The sequence below is a fragment of the Chenopodium album genome, chromosome 11 (genome assembly GCF_948465745.1).
Source record: "Chenopodium album chromosome 11, dcCheAlbu1.1, whole genome shotgun sequence".
Lineage (NCBI taxonomy): Eukaryota > Viridiplantae > Streptophyta > Magnoliopsida > Caryophyllales > Amaranthaceae > Chenopodium > Chenopodium album.
In genome coordinates this window covers 56,234,780-56,257,537 of record NC_137844.1, presented here as the reverse complement: position 1 = coordinate 56,257,537, position 22,758 = coordinate 56,234,780, and the positions used below count along the sequence as shown (strand labels likewise).

General features: G+C 35.4%; 2 protein-coding genes and 1 pseudogene across 3 annotated transcripts; 1 reads left to right on the top strand and 2 right to left on the bottom strand.

The window, feature by feature from the left end:
* The first annotated feature begins 1,639 nt into the window (after positions 1–1,639).
* Positions 1,640–5,636, top strand: LOC145566935 (expansin-like B1). Its single transcript, XM_081626194.1, has 4 exons — positions 1,640–1,775; positions 4,075–4,184; positions 4,590–4,901; positions 5,422–5,636. The coding sequence occupies exons 1-4, from the start codon at positions 1,640–1,642 to the stop codon at positions 5,623–5,625; spliced, it is 762 nt and encodes a 253-aa protein (XP_081482320.1). The 3' UTR covers positions 5,626–5,636.
* A 4,351-nt stretch (positions 5,637–9,987) lies between these two features.
* LOC145569334 (expansin-like B1) lies at positions 9,988–12,219 on the bottom strand. The gene is made up of 4 exons (XM_081628685.1): positions 12,000–12,219; positions 11,645–11,757; positions 11,027–11,338; positions 9,988–10,468 (listed from the first exon to the last, which is right to left on the bottom strand). Exons 1-4 carry the CDS (start codon positions 12,142–12,144, stop codon positions 10,253–10,255), a joined length of 786 nt encoding a protein of 261 aa, XP_081484811.1. The 5' UTR covers positions 12,145–12,219; the 3' UTR covers positions 9,988–10,252.
* Positions 12,220–14,332: 2,113 nt separating this feature from the next.
* Positions 14,333–20,667, bottom strand: LOC145569333 (histone-lysine N-methyltransferase, H3 lysine-9 specific SUVH6 pseudogene; annotated as a pseudogene). The gene is made up of 3 exons (XR_014096096.1): positions 20,375–20,667; positions 16,517–19,236; positions 14,333–14,780 (listed from the first exon to the last, which is right to left on the bottom strand). The product of XR_014096096.1 is annotated as a histone-lysine N-methyltransferase, H3 lysine-9 specific SUVH6 pseudogene (transcript).
* Positions 20,668–22,758: the final 2,091 nt, after the last annotated feature.

The window sequence follows — 22,758 nt, the reverse complement described above, 5'->3', positions numbered from 1 at the left end:
TATTATGAATTGCAATTATAACATACGGAGTATTTATCATCAAGCTCATAAACACATATCTAGGGATGAAGTTACATCTATAAACCTTTTGATTGAAATTACTTTACAAAAAAATAAATATTAATAGAGTATAATACCAATCATGAAGTTCTAACCATCAACTTAGACTTTTCGTTGAATTGATCACATTTAAAATCTCTACCCTCCCCGTGAGATACTTAGCGCATGTTATAATTAAGAACTAGTGTGTGGTCCGGGCGATGTCCCGGGTTGCTAGTTTGTACTTGTTTAATTTGCTAATCAAATTCGATTGTTTAGAAAGTAAGACTTGTTGGTTTCGAGTTTAAATCTTGCTATAAACATTTTTTAGTTGTCAAACCCAATCATTACATAATGGAAACAAATAGTATCATAAGACATAAATTAACTTATCTAAGTTATCTATAATTTTGTTGGATTAAAAAACACAATTAATAAATGGCTAAGATGGTAAGACTGTTAACTTAAAACTTGTTGGTCTTGAGTTTAAGTCTTGTTATAAGCATTTTTTAGATGCAAACCTAATACATGTGAAAGTGACATGTCATGTTTATATTGACATGTGGCGCATATTGCTGACATGTCGAACTTGAAAAAGGTGACACGTAGAACATATTCTGTTTTAGGAAAGCTTTTTAATATATAAGTATAGATGTCCATGTTGCATTCACTCTTCAAGTCCAAAGAGCTTTCATATGAGGGGAATGACATAATATAAAACCAATTCTAGCTGGACCAACTATGTCCATCAGCTAGCTTAACCTGGTAGAGTTTGTTTCGATCTATATATACTAATGCGTGCATTATTACCTGCTTATCAGCCAGCAATATATAGGTATAATGTCACATATGTAGTATAATGGGGCTCATATTTCACGATTTGTTTTCTATCAATAACACAAATTCTGATCATTCATATGCATCTGATGAACACACTATTTGTTATGTCAGCGCACACTAGACTCGGATCACTATTGCATGAATCACTCATTTTGTGGTTAAACTCAATGATTTAATGTTTAATTTTGGGTCATCCTTAAAATAATAACATAAGCAAAATACATGACATAGGTTATAATTGTGCACCCGGTACACGCAAATTATTCTCATTGGGGAATTGAAGTAATAACGCGTCACAAGCTCCAAGTACAAATCCCTGCTGGTAATTAATCATTGGCTTCATAGTTTATGATTAACCAATGTAATTATAAAAACATACACTAATTAGTTTATAATGCTTTGTGGTTTATTTATACCTGCCATTCTATATATAATTGACACACAATCTAACAACCAAGTACCAATTATAAATAAAGTCACAATTACATTGTTGTACGTACATTTGTCCAAAACCCTAAGCTTTCTAGTAAGTGCAATGCAGCTTAAGCACCTTATTAATTTAGTGGAGGATAATAGTGGCAAATCCTTGATTAATTTACCAATGTACCATGACCTAATTCTATTCCTATAAATAGGAATTTGTAGCTCATGCCTTAATTAGCTATCCCATTACTTAGAAATTGGCTCTTTCTTTTCAATTGATCACTTACTATACCTTAAATATTTAATTTGTATTTAGGGTATTTTAGTACTAAAAAAAATGGAGTATTTTCCACTTAAGTATGGTTGTTATATTTTTGTATTTACATTTATTATCTCCTTGCAAACATTGTGCTACTCTCAAGAATCGTCAAAAGCTACTTACTACGGCAGCCCTGATTGTAAAGGGACCCCAAGTATGCATGCACACTTACTATTCATTTTTCTTGACTTTGTCTATTTATAGTATTGTACATCTATTATACTCGGTAAGAAGGTTATTTAGTTGATTAATAACCCGAAATTATGTATGTATTTATGTAGACACCCATTTGTGTCTCCCCAAAACCAAACCCAGTGATGAATGCCTTGCACGTTGTGTTATTATCGAATGAGGTGAAAGTGGTTTGAAAGTCAAGTGTTGCGGTTTAGTTTTAATTAAATTCTTTTCTCTCTGTTTTTGAAAATGACTTTGTTTATTTGAAAACGTCCGTTTCAGTTTATTTTGGTCCATGATAAGGGTCCAATAATGGTGTAGTTGGATGGGGTTCGAAGAGACCTTTCCAACGATATATTATAAGCCCGATTCCGATGAATATTGAGGAAGTTATGGCCAAAATACTAAACTGGGCCCAGTTATTTATTTAAATATGGCCCAATGATCTAGAGGAGGGCCCAATATTAATTGTTATTCCTAAAATTATTAGGATTAATTATAGTTTTCTAGAAGTTTCTAGAAAGTTCCTTTTAATTCTAATATTGTTAGATTTAATAATTAATTATTTTAAAAAGATTTTTATTTGGAATAAAATATGGTTTTATTATCTTAAAAATATATTTTATCTTCTGTACGGATTTCGTAGATCAAGTTGATTAAAGATCGGATTCCGCGTGAAGAAAAACGCGCTAATACAGGCTGTCGCCGCGCGACAGACCCTGTCGCGTCGCGACAGAGTTAATTCCTGGCGACAGCGTGGAGTTTTATTCCTTATCAAATTCTATGTTTTTCCGGATTATTTTCATTATAAATAGTGTCCGAATCCCTGTTTTCAAAAATCATCTACAAACAATAATTCTCATCAATCTACAAACATCATTCACAATCATCAATTCTTTCTCAATTTTCTCTATTCCCTCTCAAGAATTACTTAATTCTTTTCTTTCTCTCTCTTTCTAAACAAGCTTTTTACAAAATACAATATTCCGCATTCACAAGATCTTGAGTCACTTAGCCAAGTTCGAAGTTGCCTTCGCCCTAGACGTGAAAGGTTGATAATTTCTGAGGGTTTGGTCCAAATCTAGTCAAAACTTTATTTAATTTGATTTCAATTTAATTCTTTAGTTCTTTAATTATTCTTTATTATTTTCATTGAAGTTTACTAACTTGTGTATTTTGTTATTAGAAAGAGGTACGAGGCTTCAAAGTATGTAATCTTATTACTCTCTTTCAATGTAGAAAGCATGTTTAGATTTGTTTATTATTGTCTTATAATTCCTAGTATCATGTTAGGATGTTTAATATTCCTAGTATCATGTTAGGATGTTTTTAATGCTTTCTAGAATCATGTTTAGGATGCCTTTAATCTTTTCTAATATCATGTTATCATGTTAGTACCGTGTTAGGTTTAAAGCTTTGATCTTTATTGTTTAGTGACATGCTAGGATTTGTTATTAATCTTGTTAGTATCATGCCTAGGATCTTGCTATTATTATCAAGCTTTATTATGTCTTATCATGTTATTATCATTATTTATTATTATGATGCTTATGTTGCTTGATATATTCTATTGTTATTGCTTGATCACGCCTTTTATGCAGGTTTAAAGGGAATTTGTACTTGAAATCACGCTTAATAAGATAATTAATAATTTGGTTTAGGCTAATGTGATTTTAACTCAAGTGATCGCCAATAATAGTATTATTTGTGCATTAATATTCAACCAACATAGATTAAACAGGGTAGGTTCAATATAATGTTTGTATGTTATTCGAAAAGCGCACATGAATACGAGCAGAATAAAGTAGAGGCCTATTTTATAGGGCGGGTCCTTTCTTTTGTAGATTGGATTCGTACCCTCATCCCCGGACCCTATTTGGTTCAAGACCTTATGGAGTAGTTGATGGTCCTTTTGGATTGTCTTTTGGGTTTACAAGTTCCTAAAACTTGTTGGCGACTCTTTTTGCTCTTTGTCTTTCCCTTTGGAACGCCACCGTACTTTAGTGTATGATCACAGTGGGGTTCAAGTTTGGGGTTATCATAATGCTTGAAATATTCCCTACAATTTATATCTTGTGACTTTGAGGTATTTGGTCGTAAATAGATTTTTTGAGATTGAGGGTTCATGAGAACAAATAATTGGTAGGGAGTCAAGTCCAATAGGGTCATTCAAAAGTCTCAAATAGTTTTGCATATTTGTGCATTATATATAGGCATTATAGCTAATATAAGTTATTATAACAATTAACTTGTATCCTGTATTTTGATTGAATGACCAGCTGGTGCATGTGGCTACGGTGAATATGGAAGAACTGTTAATGATGGTGATGTAGCTGCTGCTTCCAGACGACTCTTTAGAAATGGAGCGGGATGTGGTGCATGTTATAAGGTATATACTCATATATTAAAATTACTAATTATTGTTAATTTAATTCTTGCATGCACATAATTATTATGCATGGTGCATAAAAACCAAGTGTATAACCATGCATGTACATACTAGATAAATATTATTCCGAAGATATGATTTGTTTTTTTTACCACCTTTTGTTAAGAGTTATGTTACTCAATTTTATAAATATGTTTCATGACATTCATTAAATTTCACTACTTTAACTTCTGATAAATTTTTGTTGCAACTAAAAAGTAATGGAGGTAGTAATAAATTCAACTACTATGTACAGAGTAACACGTTTACAAGCATTGTACATGCATGGCATGTAAGAATGTAATGGGTAAATAGGAATATAGGACGATGCATGAATAATTTATATTCTATGGGTGTAAAATACAGATAAAGTGCACAGAAGAAGAATGCAATGACGACGGAGTTGAAGTTGTGGTGACGGACCACGGTGAAAGTCATGAATCCGATTTCATTCTGAGTGGCCAAGCATTCGCAAAGATGGCTGAGTCCGGCATGGAGGCTAAACTCAAGGCATTTGGTCACGTTAATATTGAATACCAACGAGTTCCATGCCGATACCCTGGCAACAATAATCTCATGCTTAAAGTTCATGAGCATGCTCATTATCCTAACTACCTTGCCATGATTTTCTACTATCAGGCTGGAATTTACGACATTACTGCCGTCGAAATCTTTGAGGTACAAAACTGATGAAACGGTCTCATTATAATTTATTGAATAACGAATTGTACGTGTGACCTTTTATGAGGTACATATACAAGTCAATGTGCGAATAATCATCATGATATCATCTGCCTCGTGTTTTAATGAGATGTACCAGAAAAGGGTCATAAAAAGTCATGTTGTATCAAAATCGTACTAATCTTATAAAAGCTTTCACTCATTCACATTCCAACCCACATGACCTGAAGACATGTTGTGTTTGTGGACCGTTGGTTAAAAATAAGCAAGTCAACACGTGGACCAATTTTTTTGTGTTTGTACCAAGTTTTGTAAACGAAGTCCATGCATGGCCCACTAGTGAGCTACTCATGTCGTGTCAGGCTTACAATGGACTCTTGCCATGTTGGACCAATTTCGTGTCAGCCCATCACATAATCACATACCCACCTCAGCTCTAGCCATTACCTTACACAAAAATGTTTTATAAGACTAATTATAGATCGATCATTGTAATGTAACCTTTGAATTTGTGTAGGAGGCAAATCTACAATGGAGGGCATGTAGGAGGGCATATGGTGCAGTTTGGGACATGGAAAATCCACCAAAAGGTGGGCTAACAGTTAGATTCTTTGCAAGTGCAAGTGTTACTGCTGAAGCAAAATGGGTGGTTGTTGCTAATGTCATCCCACTTGCTTGGCAAGCTGGTGTTGTTTATGACACTTCTATTCAACTTTCTTAAACTTACAAATAATTTTTATGAAAAACATTGAAGGTTGCATTATTATTCAATGTTGCCTTAATTAGTCCCAACTTTTCCAGCACTTTTTATCACTTAGTACTTTAATTTCTTTTCTTTTTTTAGTTGAAAATTTCATTTCCTAGCTTATTTATTAGATGAATACCAATAATAAAAGTTGGGACTATATATAGGTACTAGTACTATGTATAATATCAAATATATTATTGTCTCGTGAAATAATATTCCTATTACAATGTTTAATTGCTTTTTAATGCTCCCTTGTCGACACGTTTTGAATTGAAAGTAATGTTAGAGACATCTAAAACAGAAAGATCAATGAAGTATCATCACAAAAATAATTAAAACGAAAACTTATTTAATCATTATTAAAGTTTTCCTTGTATAGTGAGACAGAGTGAACACAATGACATTATTATGAATTTATGATATAACGACTAAATTTAGATGGAAATAGTATGTATTGAAGGTTGGCTTGATAAAGATAACCTTGAGAATTTTGCTAGCTTCTATAATTATGCTGCCTACTTCATTAATTTATTTAAGTCCAAGATTAACGAAGACGCAATCATCATGCCTTGCATTTGGAGATCAATGCAAGTTTAATGATCAAGGACCAAGATAAGCAAACTAAACTTAGAAGTTAAGACGTGATCATCAATTAATTTAGTGCAAAAAGTACTTTAAATTTGAGCATATGCTTGGAAAAAGCACCACCCTATAGCCAATAGTCCTATAGTTAAGGAGCAAACTTTCTATAGGAAGCTATCTTCTTCAAATTTAATAAAGTAGGCCTAGCAAATAACATTTAATTGGTTTACTGTTCTAGTCAATTCGATTTGGTTCATACCAAAAAGTATTCAGATTGATAATTAGACGTTCGTTCAGTTTTTGTTAATTTGGTCTCATCATATTTGAATATGTTGATAATTAATTAGACTATTATGTAAGAATAAAGTAATCACTAATTTTAGTATAGTTAGTTAAACTTTTTTTACTTAAGCTAAATCAAGTTATCATGTATTTTGAGTACAATTCAAGTTTGATTCTCTCGCTATTGATAGGGTTCTTATTATTAAGGAATAATTAGAGTATCTAATTAATCCTTCTGTTAATTGTAAATTCTGTATATATCCTTAGACTTAGTCAAGGTTGTTAGTTTGTTTTCCTTAGTTTTAGTCTTATCTTAGCCTTCTGTTTTTCTGTTTGATAGGGTTCTTATTATTAGCCGTCTTGGTCATCCCTCTTTATCTATTCTTAGGACTTTAAATTCTAGTTACAATTTAGGCATTTCAGATTTTCCAATGTCTCATTGTAACTCATGCAATATGAATAAAAGTCACAAATTACCTTTTTCTCTCTCTTCTTTATCCTCAAATGCTCCACTTGAACTCATTTTTTCAGATGTCTGGACTTCACCAGTGCTATCCCATGATAAATTCAAATACTATGTAATTTTTGTTGACCACTTTACAAAGTATGTTTGGCTATATCCTCTTAAAAAGAAGTCTGACACTTATGATGTGTTTTTAAGGTTTAGAGCATTAGTTGAAAAATTCTTTAATCGTAAAATAATTAAAGTTTTTTCTGATAATGGAGGAGAATATGAAAAACTCACACCATATCTAGCTTTAAATGGTATCTCTCATCTTACTTCACCACCACATACCCCCGAGCATAATGGTTATGCAGAGCGTCGTCACCGGCATATTGTTGAAACTGGATTATCATTGCTTACTCATGCTAATCTCCCTCTTACCTTGTGGCCACATGCTCTTGCTACTGCCACGTACCTCATTAATAGGCTCCCCACTCCATCTCTTAATAATAAGTCACCATATCTCACACTTTTTGGAATCCCACCAATCTACACTAAGCTCAAGAATTTTGGGTGTCTCTGTTATCCATGGTTAAAGCCATATACCTCTCACAAATTAGATCCCAAGTCTCTTCCTTGTGTCTTTGTTGGTTACTCTCCAACTCAAAGTGCTTATTATTGCTTGCATCCTCCTACTAATCGCATTTATACATCAAGACATGTGAAATTTGTAGAAGATGTGTTTCCTTTTTCTGATTTGTGCAGAGATTATACTTCCCCCAAGGTCTCTTCTGTGGATGAATGGTGCGTTGTTGACATTCCAATTGTGGCCCCTATACAAGCTCCTGTTCCAGCACCACCAGAACCGCCATCTCCACCTCCACAAACAACTCCACCACCTCCTCCACCTCCACAAACAACTCCACCATCTCCTCCTCCCCCACCGCCTCGTCCTCCGAGGACGATTGTTACTCGGCTACAAAATAATATCACCAAACCCAATCCAAAATTTGCCCACCACCTCACTACTACATCACCACCAACTGAGCCCACAAACATAACTCAAGCCTTGAAAGATCCTCAATGGCGTGCAGCTATGACGGATGAGCATGACGCTTTAATCCGCAACCGTACTTGGGAACTTGTGCCTGCTAACCCATCTCAAAACTTGGTTGGTTGTAAATGGGTTTATCGTATTAAATACAAGTCTGATGGCTCAATCGAGCGCTACAAAGCGCGTCTTGTGGCTAAAGGATTCCACCAACGTCCAGGCATCGATTTCTCGGAGACTTTTAGCCCTGTGATAAAACCCACTACAGTACGACTGATGCTTTCTCTTGCTGTCACAAATGGTTGGTCAATTAGACAATTGGACATTAACAATGCATTCCTTCAAGGCTCTCTAAAGGAAGATGTTTATATGTCACAACCTCCTGGCTTTATGGATAAAAACAAACCCACACATGTGTGCAAACTTCGCAAAGCTATTTATGGTCTCAAACAAGCCCCTCGGGCTTGGTATCAAGAGTTGCGGTCATATCTCTTAGCCTTTGGGTTCAAAAATTCCATTGCCGATCCCTCCTTATTTATGTATCGGCAGCATGGTACTATCTTCTATCTACTTGTCTACGTTGATGATATCATCGTCACGGGCCCATCTCCCAATGCTCTTCAAGAGTTCATAACTTGTCTGGCCACAAAGTTCTCGCTCAAAGATTTGGGTCCCTTGTCTTATTTTCTAGGCGTTGAGGTCTTACCTCAAAAGCAAGGACTATTTCTCAGTCAAAAGAAATACATTGGCGACTTGCTAGTTCGTGCAAATATGTCAAATGCTAAAGCAGTTCCTACACCAATGGTGTCTCATCCTCCACTCACTCTTGAAGCAGGTTCTCCTTTACCAAATCCCACTGAATATAGAGCAATGGTTGGTGCATTACAATACTTGTCACTAACTAGAATGGATGTTGCTTTTGCTGTAAATCGGTTGTCTCAATTTATGCATAAACCCACTGACTTGCATTGGGCAGCTCTTCGACGACTACTACGATACTTAAATGGCACCATTGATCATGGTCTAACACTTCATCGCAACTCCCCCTTGCACCTACATGCCTTTACAGATGCGGATTGGGCGGGTGATCGAGATAATTATGTCTCGACTACAGGTTACATTGTTTATCTAGGCCGTAATCCATTATCATGGAGTTCGAAGAAGCAACAAGGCTTAGCTCAATCATCTACTGAAGCAGAATTTCGTGCTGTAGCATCCACAACAAATGAGGTATTGTGGCTGCAGTCGCTTCTTTCTGAGCTCAATATTCACCTAGATAAGATTCCAAGCATCTACTGCGATAACTTGAGTGCCACACATTACTCTAAAAATCCGGTCTTCCACTCTAGAATGAAACATCTAGCGTTGGCCTTCCACTTTGTGCGTGAGAAAGTGCAGCTCGGAGTACTACGAGTTCAACATATTTCTAGTGATGACCAGCTAGCAGATGCACTCACCAAGCCGTTATCCCGCACAAGATTTCACAATTTACTATCCAAGATTGGTCTTGCTCAAGGCCGTCCATCTTGCGGGGGCATATTAAGGAATAATTAGAGTATCTAATTAATCCTTCTGTTAATTGTAAATTCTGTATATATCCTTAGACTTAGTCAAGGTTGTTAGTTTGTTTTCCTTAGTTTTAGTCTTATCTTAGCCTTCTGTTTTTCTGTAATTATCTTCCTCTGTATATTCTAGTCGGCTATTGTACCACCTAGGGTATTTTATGTTTTGCCTATTTAAAGAGGCCAAAGTGATTAATGAAAAGTATCAAACTTTCACTTATCTTATACTTATTACCTTTGAGCATTTATTGTTATCCTTGCAACCCTATAACATGTTTTCTCCCTTTGCTTGAGAATTGCCACATATGTGTTTCTCCTTCAATGCTTATATAATCAATTAAATGATTAAAACAAAAGATATACATAACGATATATCATACTATCTATATATCACATTATTATTACATCCAAATTTCAAACAAAATCAAAAAGCTCAAATCAAAACTCGTTATATAAAATTAACTTAAAAGAGATCTAGAAAATTAAAGGAAAAATACAATTTTTAGTAATAACAAGAATCAAACCCCTCACTCATTAAAGAAGCCAATTGTGGCTTTTAAGTAAAACAAATAAAACACTTAATTAAGTAGGATTGCTCCACAAAATCATACATTGATGCATGATCTTAATTAAGAATCCAGCATATATGTAATTAATTAAACATGAATAAAGTAGTCCTTAATTATCTAATTGATTAAGTTGAATAGAAGTATCATAAGCAACACCAGCTTGCCAATAAGTAGGGATGACTTTAGGCACCAAAACCCATCTAGCTCTCTTACTTACACTTCCATCTAAGAAGAACCTCACTGTTAGAGGACCCCTTGGTGGATTTGCTATGTCCCAAACTGCTCCGTACGCTCTCCGGCATCTCTTCCATTCTAGGGCTTCTTCCTGTACATTTTTTAAGCACAACATCACCCAATATAATAAACGTAGATAGAGTTTTTTACAATTGATTTGTCATGATAAATGTCAAAAAAAATTGCACCAAAGCCTATATGCAACCGGTCACATCTATATTTTTCATCGCAATAAAACAGTATATATGTACTTGCTAGTGATTTATTATATAATTGAATAGTGGTGAATTGTACTTGTATTTGTTTGATTATCACAGGTGACTTAATATTAATACATTAATTATTCATGAACTATACATATACCTTTTCTTAATGTTAATCCTCTTATAAATTATGATTAATTCAACATTGAATTGTTATACTTGAAATTTTGGAGAGAAAGGTTTTAGAAAAGTTTCTATTTGCATTGTTTACTTCTCCATTCCAATCAAAAATAATCAAATTCAATTTAATTGTTTTCCTATTGGACATACATTATAATTATTTCTAGGGTTTAAAGATTAAGCTTGAACCATGCATGAAGTTAAAGGGAAAAATTACACAAAAAAATATATTTTTCTTTATAAAAAAAAAAGGTAATTGTATATACCTCAAACATTTCAACAGCAGTGATGTCAGCATCTCCAGCTTGGTACAAGAACTGAAATGACAAATAAGAAGGAAAACGGCTATGTTCTGCAACCTTAAGTGTTAGAGATTTTCCAGGAAATTGGCAAGCAACTCTTTGGTATTCAATGGGAACTCTACCATCATCCCTCAACTCCTTCTCATAATTAGGCATTGCCATTTTGTTGAATGCATTACTGCTTAATATGAAGTCGGTTTCGCCGTCTGATACACCGTAGTCTGTCACCATCACCACCACTCCGTCTTCCTTGCATACTGCCTCCTTGCACTTAACCTGTATACCCAAAACCAATCTTAATTAAAGGGAAGCTAATTAAGTGTGAAATGTGCCCTTAATTTAATTAAAAATACCTAATAATTAATATATTCAAATAAATAGCTAGACAAAAATCATGAGGGACTTATTTGAAAATCAAAGCTATAAGAAACTTTTTTTTTTCTTTTTTTTTTTGGAATATTTAAGGTTATAAAAATACTACCGCCGTTATATATTATGTGCAACTTTTGAATTTTTTTTATATCTCACAAATAATGCCCAAAAGTTGCACATAATATGTAACGGAAATAGTAGTAAGATTACCTTGTAGCAAGCACCACAACTAGCTCCGCCCTTGTAGAGTTTAGAAGAAGTAACCACAGCTACATCTCCATTGTTGATAACTCTTCCATATTCACCATATCCACACCCTCCCCCTAATTTTCAAGCAAATTAATTTAAATTTCAAATTAATGATCGAATTAGTCAAATAAATTAACAATTATAATTACTACGTATATATGAACAAATGAAAACAAAATCAATAAAACTATTCTTAATAATAAAGTACAATACGAAATGAATTATATTATGATAAACCAAAGTACGATTGTACGAGTATATATGATGTGAAAGTTCATGTAAAGTACTCATAATTAATTATTGAACATAAACATACTTGGAGTTCCAAGACCATCAATAGCATGATAATAGGTTGCCTTGGAACGAAAGATGGGCTCTTCTAAACAACAAATTAATGCAGGCAGGAGTATTAGCACAAGAACTACGATATCATACGTGTAATTTTTAATTATGGAACCCATATATCTATCTTATCTTAAATTTATTTTATTTAAAAAAAAAAAAAAAAAAAAAAAGGTTTGAATTTGGGAATTTATGAGGTAGTAACTTTAGAATATGATACCAATATATATAATGCGTTAGGCTATAGAACACGAGTTTTTTTATTTTATTTATTTTTTAAAATATTTGGGTAACAATGTTCATTCGCTAGTTGAGTTAGGTAGTTGAGCTTTTTCTAGTAGTGTTTTCATTAGGGAAGATGAATTTATTGAAGGGACAAGCAATGATCACCTTTGCCTTCCCACTATTGAACTAATTATGTTTATTTTGCTTAAATTCTATTAAAGAAATTCAATGATTATATTTGATATCTAAGACTTCTAAGATTAAGTTGCTTTCTCGATCTAGCTTTTGACCCTGAGTTTAATAAGTACTCTGTAATTGTTTTTTAACCACATACTTGCATATATATGACTATGATTGAATTCATATGTAGGTGGCTAGCAAGTTGCATTATAGGATTGGATCAAATCATGCATACTTAAATGGAAAGTCAATCCATTCAATTTTGGTATAATTTAGGCTGTGTATTTTTTAGTCTTTTGATTTCTCGTATTTTCTAATCAGGTCGATAATTTAACTAACTAATCTAGCTTTATGTATGCATTGGATCAAGCTTGTTCAAACATTTTGATCCACTTATTTAACAAATCAATTACTATGTCTTAACAGATATAGGACTAAATGAGTCATCTCTTACAAATTTAAGCAACATGGATCCAAGTGCCCTAGGCTAGGTACCACTACGGGTGGCAATGGTTTATGCCCAAGGCCAATCAAGACATGTCTATAACAAGGTATCATGTTAGCAAACCCTCTTAATCATTTTATTAACATTTGTATAAAAAGAAAGTTAAGCACGCTTAAATGCCGATTTTATCCAAAACCCCCATTGGAGGTGGGGTCAAGACGATCCACATAACTCCCACTTGTGCCTCATTATCAAATTGTGAATTGTAGGCTTAATAACACTATAATCGCCCTTAATAATCTGGATAACAAAAACAAAAACATTCAAATCTCTACAACGTACCTTGTCCTCGTACTAAAAGAGTTTATCTCATTGATTAGCATCATCTACTATATGTGACACTGGCCTACTCATTTTTGTCGGTAACTCTCCACACTTGCCAAAGAAAAACCAAATTTTTTTTTTTTTTTTATATATATATGTAGTACATATAAACTATCATAAATTCATAATAAATTAATACTCCGTAATGTGTTTAATAAGGACAATGAGGGTGATTGCTAACAAAAAAAAAAAAGGAGAACAATTTCTTAAAATGATGGAAAATGCAAGGGTTTATATCAAAAAGTAATACTCCATATCACTACTGATTTTGTGTCTAACGTGTTGTTTCTTTATCCATATGCTTGTACCTTGTAAGCTAATAAACATAAAAATAATTTTAAATTTCTTGATTATATCATGCAAGATACAACTGGTTGTACGTGAAATAATTTCTTCTTATACAGTTAATTAAGTTCAATAAATTGGAGAACGGAGTAATAATCAACAATTCGAACACACACAACCAATAATTGGTCCTACCACCTAGTGTTTGTGTTCTTCTAGTGTCTTACAGAGCGTTCTGGCTTCAACTTCTCAAATCTAACAGTACACCAATTCACTATATATGTACTATGAACAAGTGGGTTTTACGCGGTTTTAACTAATTTAGGAAATTGCATTCAATCCTTTTAATTCTCAAGTTCAATCACCTTTAATTTTTGTGCCTCTTCATTCCCACAAAAGGAAATCAAAAAACTCTACTACGAGTACTATACTACGTATTTATAACAAAAAGGTTGGACAGGACTTGAGAAAGGGTGATTCTTATGCATTCTGAAATGTATGTTTTCATACAAGTTGACATTTGGGATTATTGCTTCTGGCCTCAATTGCTTTTTTGCTACTCAATCTTGTAATAATTTGGATACGCGTTAATCAACTCACACTACTGGTATTGTTTGTTTTAACAAAGTTATCACATTTCCTAGAATAGTACTCCGTAATAACTGTGTTATAATTTCCTTCAAAGTAAGGACTAAGACAATGTGACAACAAATTCCAAATAAAGGTAGTGCAACATTGATATCAATATGGAGTAAAGATTAAAGAATACACAAACCTACAACTAATGATTAATGAATGCTACGGCAAATGCACTGATCAACTTAAATTAAAATTACAATTACAATTTTGCCCCTGCCGTATACACATGACAATGGATTTAGATTGAGTGCTGCCTTTGCCAGTTGCCACCCTTGAGGTAGACTCCAGAACTCAATTATTGTGATCCCATTAGCAAGGAAGAAAAGTAATTACAACTTACAAATGATGATAGCAACTAATTAATTACAGCCGCCTCTAAGGCTCTAACCTTGAATTAAAAAATAACAGCAACTAACAACACAGAAGATGCTTCTACTCTATAACTTTATTAAAACTGAAACATGTGAACAAAACTGATTTCAAAGATCCCCCAAGCCAGAAAGACAACATAAATCATTCAAGGTAACTTGCAGGAAGAACCTCTTTTTCGGGCTTTCGCCATACTACAAATCCTGTGACACGATCCTCTGTAGTTTCCTGCAATGGAAGAAACACAGGTAAATTGATTTTCATACAGAACTAACTGATCAACGATCCAAATTATCCAAAAAGGCAAGACTCAGAACAAAAAAATGCAATTTGGGGTTACTCGGTTTGGAAAATCAACACCAAGGATTAACATCTTTAAGTTTCACTAGGTAACTATTGAAACATAAGCGCGCACCCACATATACACACATAAAGAAAAGACGTTACTAGCCATATAAAAGACGCAGCCCAAAAAATAAAAAATGGCAGCAGTACAGTTTCAGAAGCCGACTGATACTTCAAAGGAAGATTTAAGCGAGCTAATGATGTGCCTATATATTTTCCAGCCTAAATTTTAAAAGGAGCTCTGAGGGAGATAAATCACCAACAACGAAAAATACTTTGAAGTTTGTATGTTAGAAAACAGTCTCCTTCGCATGACACATTCATGTTTGTGAAAGGTCTTCTAGACTGTCCTGCTACCGCTCATTCACTCAAACAAGTCACCGCCCGCCCACCCACACCCCGACAACAACATACTTTTTCCCCCAAAATCCTCTCACATTCCATACTCCAAATGCATAAAATCCAGACCCTCCATCAGATCAGAATTGAAGTGAAAACAAACCAGTTGATTCAATAATAACACAATGCTAATTTTACATCATCAATCACTTTATTACTAGGTATTAGTGCAGGTCCTGGACATATCTACAATTCAAATTCGGTGACTTTATGAGAAAATAGTATATTTTCATCCAAAACTGAATATCCAAGGTATATACCAATGTCAAAGACCAAGTCCTTTTCCTAATCACAACCTCCATTGAATTGCAAGAACTTTCCACTTCTTGCCCCAGCCAAATCGAAAACAATTTAGAAGAAAGTCTGAAATCATAATACAATAACAAACCATTTCCAATGTCCTTCCATTCTACAAGCATAAGCATAAACCAACATAAGCCTTATTTAACTCAAAAAGATGCTCAATCCGATCCTTCAATTGAGTCTACAATACACCTAAACAATAACTGCGTAGCTGAACTGACCCCAAAGAAGCAGAGAGATCCAAAACCTAATTCCTTTAGCAAAGTAACAAACATCATCAAATGACATGGATCAAACTACCAATGCCACGGTTCTTATATTACAATCTTAAGTAAAAAAAAAAAAAAAAAAAGCGAAGTAATTACATCCTGCATATAGGTGTACATTACAAACTGAAAAAACCCCGCAGTACTTACAGAAAACCTTGGCCACTCACGGCAATACCTACAGACTTGTTACTTTCAAGGATGTACATAATGCAAATTGACTGAGTGAAAAATTAAAAAATGTTTCTTCAAATCCGCCCCAATTCATTAAAACAATAGCCATGATACGTGGTTACACCCTCCATAAATTAATAGATGAAAACAGAGTGTGAAAAGTCAGAATGCATAACACTTGCTTAACTTCACTTAATATCATAGAATTGTCATAAAATAACAAAATGATCAAAATCAGATATATACAGAAAAGAAATTTATGAATGGATTGGAAACGATGTCAAAAGTAAAGATCTTCAGTTTAACCAAGCAAAACGGGTATCGCACACATAAGAAGATAAAAGTACTAAGGCTAATGCAGGGACACAGCATACATGAATAAAATGTAAAATATAAAGATGGAACTGTAATGGTCTAGAAACTTGTGACTTTCAATATATAGTAAAAAACTTGGCCAATATCTTTAAGAGAGCTTACATGAAAGGCAAGTTGCACAAGTTCATCAATACATCCGACCAGTGCAATCTGCTGAACCACAGTAGCAACTCTTTTTCCTGACATTTCCTTTAGAGTCAAGAACCTGGTCTATTGTATAGTTATAGTGGTAAGAAAGTTCTTGGAGGGGAGGTATATTCTCAGATGCAAACAGCATTATGTGAGGAATCCTCTTGTCCTCATGATCATAAAGGACATTTTGTGCAACAAGGTTCGGAGAACAGCTATGATTAATAAACCTTCCAATATTCCCAAATTTTGCTGCATCAATGGTAAAACCAACATTTTCTACTATAGCACTAAATTTGGATGGCATGTCAGGCATAAGAGCTGAAAGCCCATCACGAAGAGTGGGATCATTGTAGTTTCGCCCAATATCAAAAAGATATTCATCATCGTCAATTCTTTGTTCGGCTTCCTTCTCATCAAGGATCTCTCCTATGTACTCACATACAAAGCTACCTGATGGAATGGAAGATAATGATCTCACACCCCACCCCCTGGATTCAGTCTTGAATACCTCAAGAGGAAGTTTAATACCATGTTGGCTTACTCTATTGTGACAAGTTGGAAGACACTTGCATGAAGGCCCGCATTCGTATATCAAGGGTTTTTCTTCAACAAGTGCTCCACTGTAATTGTATGGGATCTCACCGCCATTCTTGAGGGCGCAAGCACAATGCTCTGAATCTGAACATCCATCCTTACAATCACAACCCTTGGGAGGTAAGGGCCGACACCAGTCAGGGTACATCACTGAAGTAATATAGGTAAATGGCAAGGGTTTCTCATCATCTATTGTATTGACAGCAAAAATTGGGGTCTCTTCTTTACCTTTAGAAATATCTTCTACTTGAACTTTCTGTGCCTTAGAATTCTTTGATTTCTTTACTTTCTCGAGTTTCTTCCAAGTGAGCTTTTGCTGATGTGGAATTCTTCTCAACTCAAACTTATAGATCAACTTTCCATGAGGTCCACATTCCTGCCAACATCTTTCAGCAGTGTATAGCCCATCATAAATATAAGTCGGAATTGTAACACGTTTACCACGGATTGTTTTCCTCTCTTTAAAACCTCGAACAACCCTCACCGGATTCTTCTTATCAATACTATTCTTAAGCGCTAAATTTCCTCCTAGAAGCTTCTGGTCTTCAAGCTGCTTGCATCCGCCTGCTATGTTCCCCCCTTGACCGACATATATCAATACATCAGAGTTGTCCACAACATTATCATAGCGTCCAGAAGCCACAACACTTATTGCAACTAACTTGGTATCTAGCTTGATGAAATCTATACCACTTTGGAGTGGCTTATGAAGCCCAATAATATCAAGCTCCACACGATAGGTGAAAAGGTCACCTACTTCAACTCCAGGGACATGCCCCAACGTTTTTTTAGCACTAGTATACTTTCCATGATCCTTAAAGATCTTCAAAGCAGCAATTATCTGAATACTAGCATCCACTCGGCCCTTTGCCTTATTTTCATCTGCTTGCACTAACTTTCTAAGAACACCATGAAATAAGCGTAATGTATCTCGTACTTTACGGCGAGCATCACTTGTATTGGATAAACAATTACCTTTGTTTCTCATAACACAGCCATGCTTCATCCCCTCTTTCATCTTTACCCTAGCCATTGATTGGGAGGTTTCAACTCCCTCTTTCCCCTCTCTCGGAGGGTTAGGCACAGACTTTGGGCCTTGCACCATACACATGCCCCTTTCATTCTCAACACCTGTATTTCTACCTTCTACCACTTTGGCATTGCTACAAGATAATCCAGTAGAGCTTTTCTTCTTATTTCTTTTCTTGATGGAAAATGTATTCTGTTTTCCATTACCATCAGACTGTTTCATTCCCTTTCCTTGTTCACAATTGCTTTCCTCACATAAATCGTCTTGTCCCTTATTCTTAGATAGATTGCTAAACAAGGGTGGTTGCATATTCATGTGAACACTAGCACCTTTTTGTGAATCAAAAGGGTCTTCAAGTACATCCCCACTATTTCCTAAAACAGCATCTTCTTGTATCTTGTCCTGGAAAACATTATCATCAGGCTGTTCTCCAATTTGATTTACATTATTTACAACAGCTTCATGAATGTCTGATACTGTTTCACATTCTCCCAAATGTTTGTCCTGAGTTTCAACAAGTCTAGGCATTTTATGCCTACGGATATCACAGACAGGAGAAACTCTCTTTCGAGAAGGACGTCTCTGTCCCTTGCGCCTATGATTTGGAGAGATAGGGTGACTTGGAAGTAAACAAGGCTGAACCAAAGCTGCTTCATCCATTACTTCATGCTTAACAGCACTTGGTAGTTTAGGGTTCATAACTGGCATCTCCGGCAACTCTTCATATCCATCCTCTACCCTTTCAAGTTTCACTAAACTAGATGCAGACAATTCGGCTCCAGTTGGGCAAACAGGTACATCATGACTCTCAGATTCTTCTGAAACCGACTGCCTTTCCACTTCACGAAGTGTTCTTCCCTTTCTCCAATCATCACCCTCTATTTGCTCACAATTACTTAGCATGCTATTCTGTGCAGAAATCGTCCCATACCCATTGGGAAAATCACAATGGCCAAGGATGTTCTGCATTCCATACTCTGGTGGGGATATCAACAGAGAATTATCTAAGATATCAAACAGCATGTCCTCATCAATCATTGGGCTCATTTTCAATCCTTGCTGAAATCTATCAAAAAAAAAAAAAAATTAAAATCCATTCACTAGAGTCTAGAGATGAAAAGCCAACCTTACAAATAGAAAAACGACATGAATCCAATGAGAAAAACAGAATGGTGTTAAGATTGATTTAATGCATTGAGTCAATAAAATTTTACAATTAACCAACCTAATTACATAGATGGACTTAATAAGAAAAGTCTTCAACCCTTTCCTCTTTGACAAGAATACAGAGACTAACAACTGAGCAAGAACAAATTTTAGCAAAACTTTTGCTAAAGAGCTCATTCAACGCAACAACAAGACACAAGCTAGACCCAACATAAGTGGCTCAGTGCTTAAATATTTTCAAGCATATACAACTAACCCAATTCATTGAAAAGATCCAATTTTTGTCAAAAAAATCCTAAATATTAATATAGACAAATTCAACACAAACGCCAATGACAATTGACGAGACCTCTTTGTAGCACCATCACAATGATATATAACATCCGCATATCGATCACATTAGTGGGAAAGCTAAGGTAAGAACTAGATGAACACAGCCTAAGAGATTATCTTCAAAAAAACAACATAAAAACATATTTTCCGAGGAAAATTCTTATTAAGTAATAGAGGACTAGGCATCTTATAAAGGAAACAATCACAAGAGGTGTGAAACACACAAAAAAAAATACATAAAACTAGCAAAACCCCCAAAGATAAAAGATTGACACCAAAAGGAGATTAGAGAAGCAACACAAACTACTCTATCCCACACTATATATATTTAAAATGGAAAATATACCAAAGAATAGACAAACAAGATTAAATCATATAATATAACACAATGCAATGTTTTGATAATTCAACAAACAGCCATTCCTACCTATTTATTATAATTATTCTACCATGAAAAAAGAAGAAAAAAAATAAGAAAATTAATCAATTAAGAAAAGTCAATCCATTCTTTTTATTTTTTTTTTAGCAAATTTCAACTATGAAACGAAAATAAAAGACAACAATTTAACCCAAGAATAGTATTGCAATGTTTTATACTCCAAATAAAAATAAGAAATCTAGGATCAAAAAACGAAATTGCATGTAATTAAAAAGTAATTGCATGTCGCAAGATGACCAAATTAGAAAAGGGTAGCAGAAATTACCGAGCAATCGAAAAATAGGCAAATAGATTGTATAGAATTCTTGAATAAACTTGGTATAAATTAATGGGAAATTGAAAAGATAAAAAAACCCTATTTATTACAGACAAAAAGATGAAAAGGGGTGATTAATAATGGATATAAGAAAACCTAAAATTGGAGAGAAGAATCTTGAAGATTCGAGGGTTTAAATAAATCTTGGAATTGTAAGTGATGATAATTTAGTGTCATCTGTTCAAAGTGTTCATGCTCACTCGATATCAGGAAGAAACATTAACCAGTTGAGGAGGAGCAGAACTATAGAGATGTTCGGTTTTTTATGGGAAATTATATACCGTATAAACGCGTGTTTAATAAGGTTTTTTTTTTAGGAAAAATTATCGGGAATAATACAATTCCCGATCTTTTACCGGTCTTTTAAAAATAAAATGATCTTTTGATTATTCTAGTATAAAATGACCTTTGACATGCATCTGCTCAAATATTCTTTGCTTTAATTGGCTTCAAGACAGAATTCTGAAAATAAAAATTGTTAATAAGTCAAAGATGAAGTGAACATTGTATCACCATTATTATCCTAGTAAAGTAATTACTGTTAGATTATGTAAATAATCTTGTATATATTTAGTTTGTATTTTACTAATATAGCCTTAGCCCTAACCCTAGTATACTGTGTATATATAATCTTCTTTAATCGATGAGAAAGGCATGGCAAATATTCTCATATTCTCTCATGGTATCACGAGTCTAGGTTTTTCAATCTGAAACCCTAAATTCTCTTCCGCTCTTCTTCTCTTTTCTTCCTTTCATCTTCTACCTTTCGGTTTTCCTCCATGGCCGAACAGAAGCTTCACCCGGCTACTATTGTCAACAACATCAAGACTTGCATTCCTGTGACCCTTGATTACGCTAGAACTCAATTCAATGTATGGTGTACCTTGTTCGAACTTCATTGCCGCACGAATTTGGTACTTGATCATATCATACCATCTATTGTTGATGAGAAGGGGAAAGCTCCTGAAATTCCTGATAAAGCTCTATGGCAACGACTTGATGACATTGTCCGACAATGGATTTACAACACCATTTCGACTGATCTTCTCAATTCCATTATCAATCCTGATGACAAGGCTATTGATGCTTGGACACGATTGAAGGATTTCTTTCTTAACAACAAGTCTGCCCAAGCATTACAACTTGATGCGCAATTCACGAACACCAAGCTCGATCAATTCGATGGTGTGAAACCCTATTGCACTCGCCTCAAAACCCTTGCTGACAGTTTGAGGAATGTGGGAGACACGGTCTCGGACAATAGGATGGCGCTTCAATTATTGAAAGGGCTATTGGAGGAATATAAGCCTTTTCAAACTTCGGTACGGCATCTAAACCCACTTCCTTCTTTGGGTACTTTGCGATCGATGCTTGAGCTTGAGGAACAAGGTAATGCATCTGACCTTGGTACGGAATCCCTTGATGAAGCACACGTATCTCAGTCACCGTCCATGATTCACAAATCCCACGAAGAATCGGCATCACAATCTACTCAGTCTCGTGGTGCTAACACTCGCGCTGAAGGTCGCAAAAATAATAAAGGCAAAGGGGGAGGTGGCAAGAGCAAAACTGCCGCCGCGGATGGTGGCCGGAACAACCAGCCACGGCAGCAGCAGGGCGGCCAGTCACAGCAGCAGCAAGCCCAGGGCTAGATGTACCCTCCACCATATTGGGGGTATTGGAATCAAGCCCCCTGGGCTACTCCACCCTGTCCGTACCCAAGTCAGGGCTCAGGCCCAACTTCCTGGTCAGCTAGGCCGAATTAGTCCACTCCCCAACCAGGAGTTCTTGGGCCTCGCTGATATATCCAATTTATATAGTGTTTTACCCCCGTCCCACGGTCATAATTAGTGATGTTTTTGGCTCTTTAGAGCCACTTTTATTACTAATTTATGTTTTCTAGTGTTTGCGTAGTTTTAGTTGTATTTTACAGGAAATTGCACTTTTGGAGCATTTTCCCGGATTTTTATGGATCAACTACGGAGGCTAGAAGGACACGGCCACTCTTGAAGCCCAGGATCGGTAAGAGCCGATGATTAAGGGCTCGGTATGAAACACCGGGGCTATTGGATCGATTAATCAAGACCCGATGAGGAAACTTAGATTGGGCCGAGGAATTTAGCCCAATCGAAATCCAAGCCTCGAAGAAGAAGACCGGGCCCGATCGGGCAAGCATACGCCCGATCGGGCGGCTGCGCGCATAAAGACCCTCAAGGGAGAGACGCGCCCGATCGGGTGAGCGTAGGCTCGATCGGGCGCGGCATACCAGCAGCGGGCAAGGCAAAAAAGGCGGGCCCGATCGGGCGCGTGTTTTTCTCAGAGCTGATTAGATT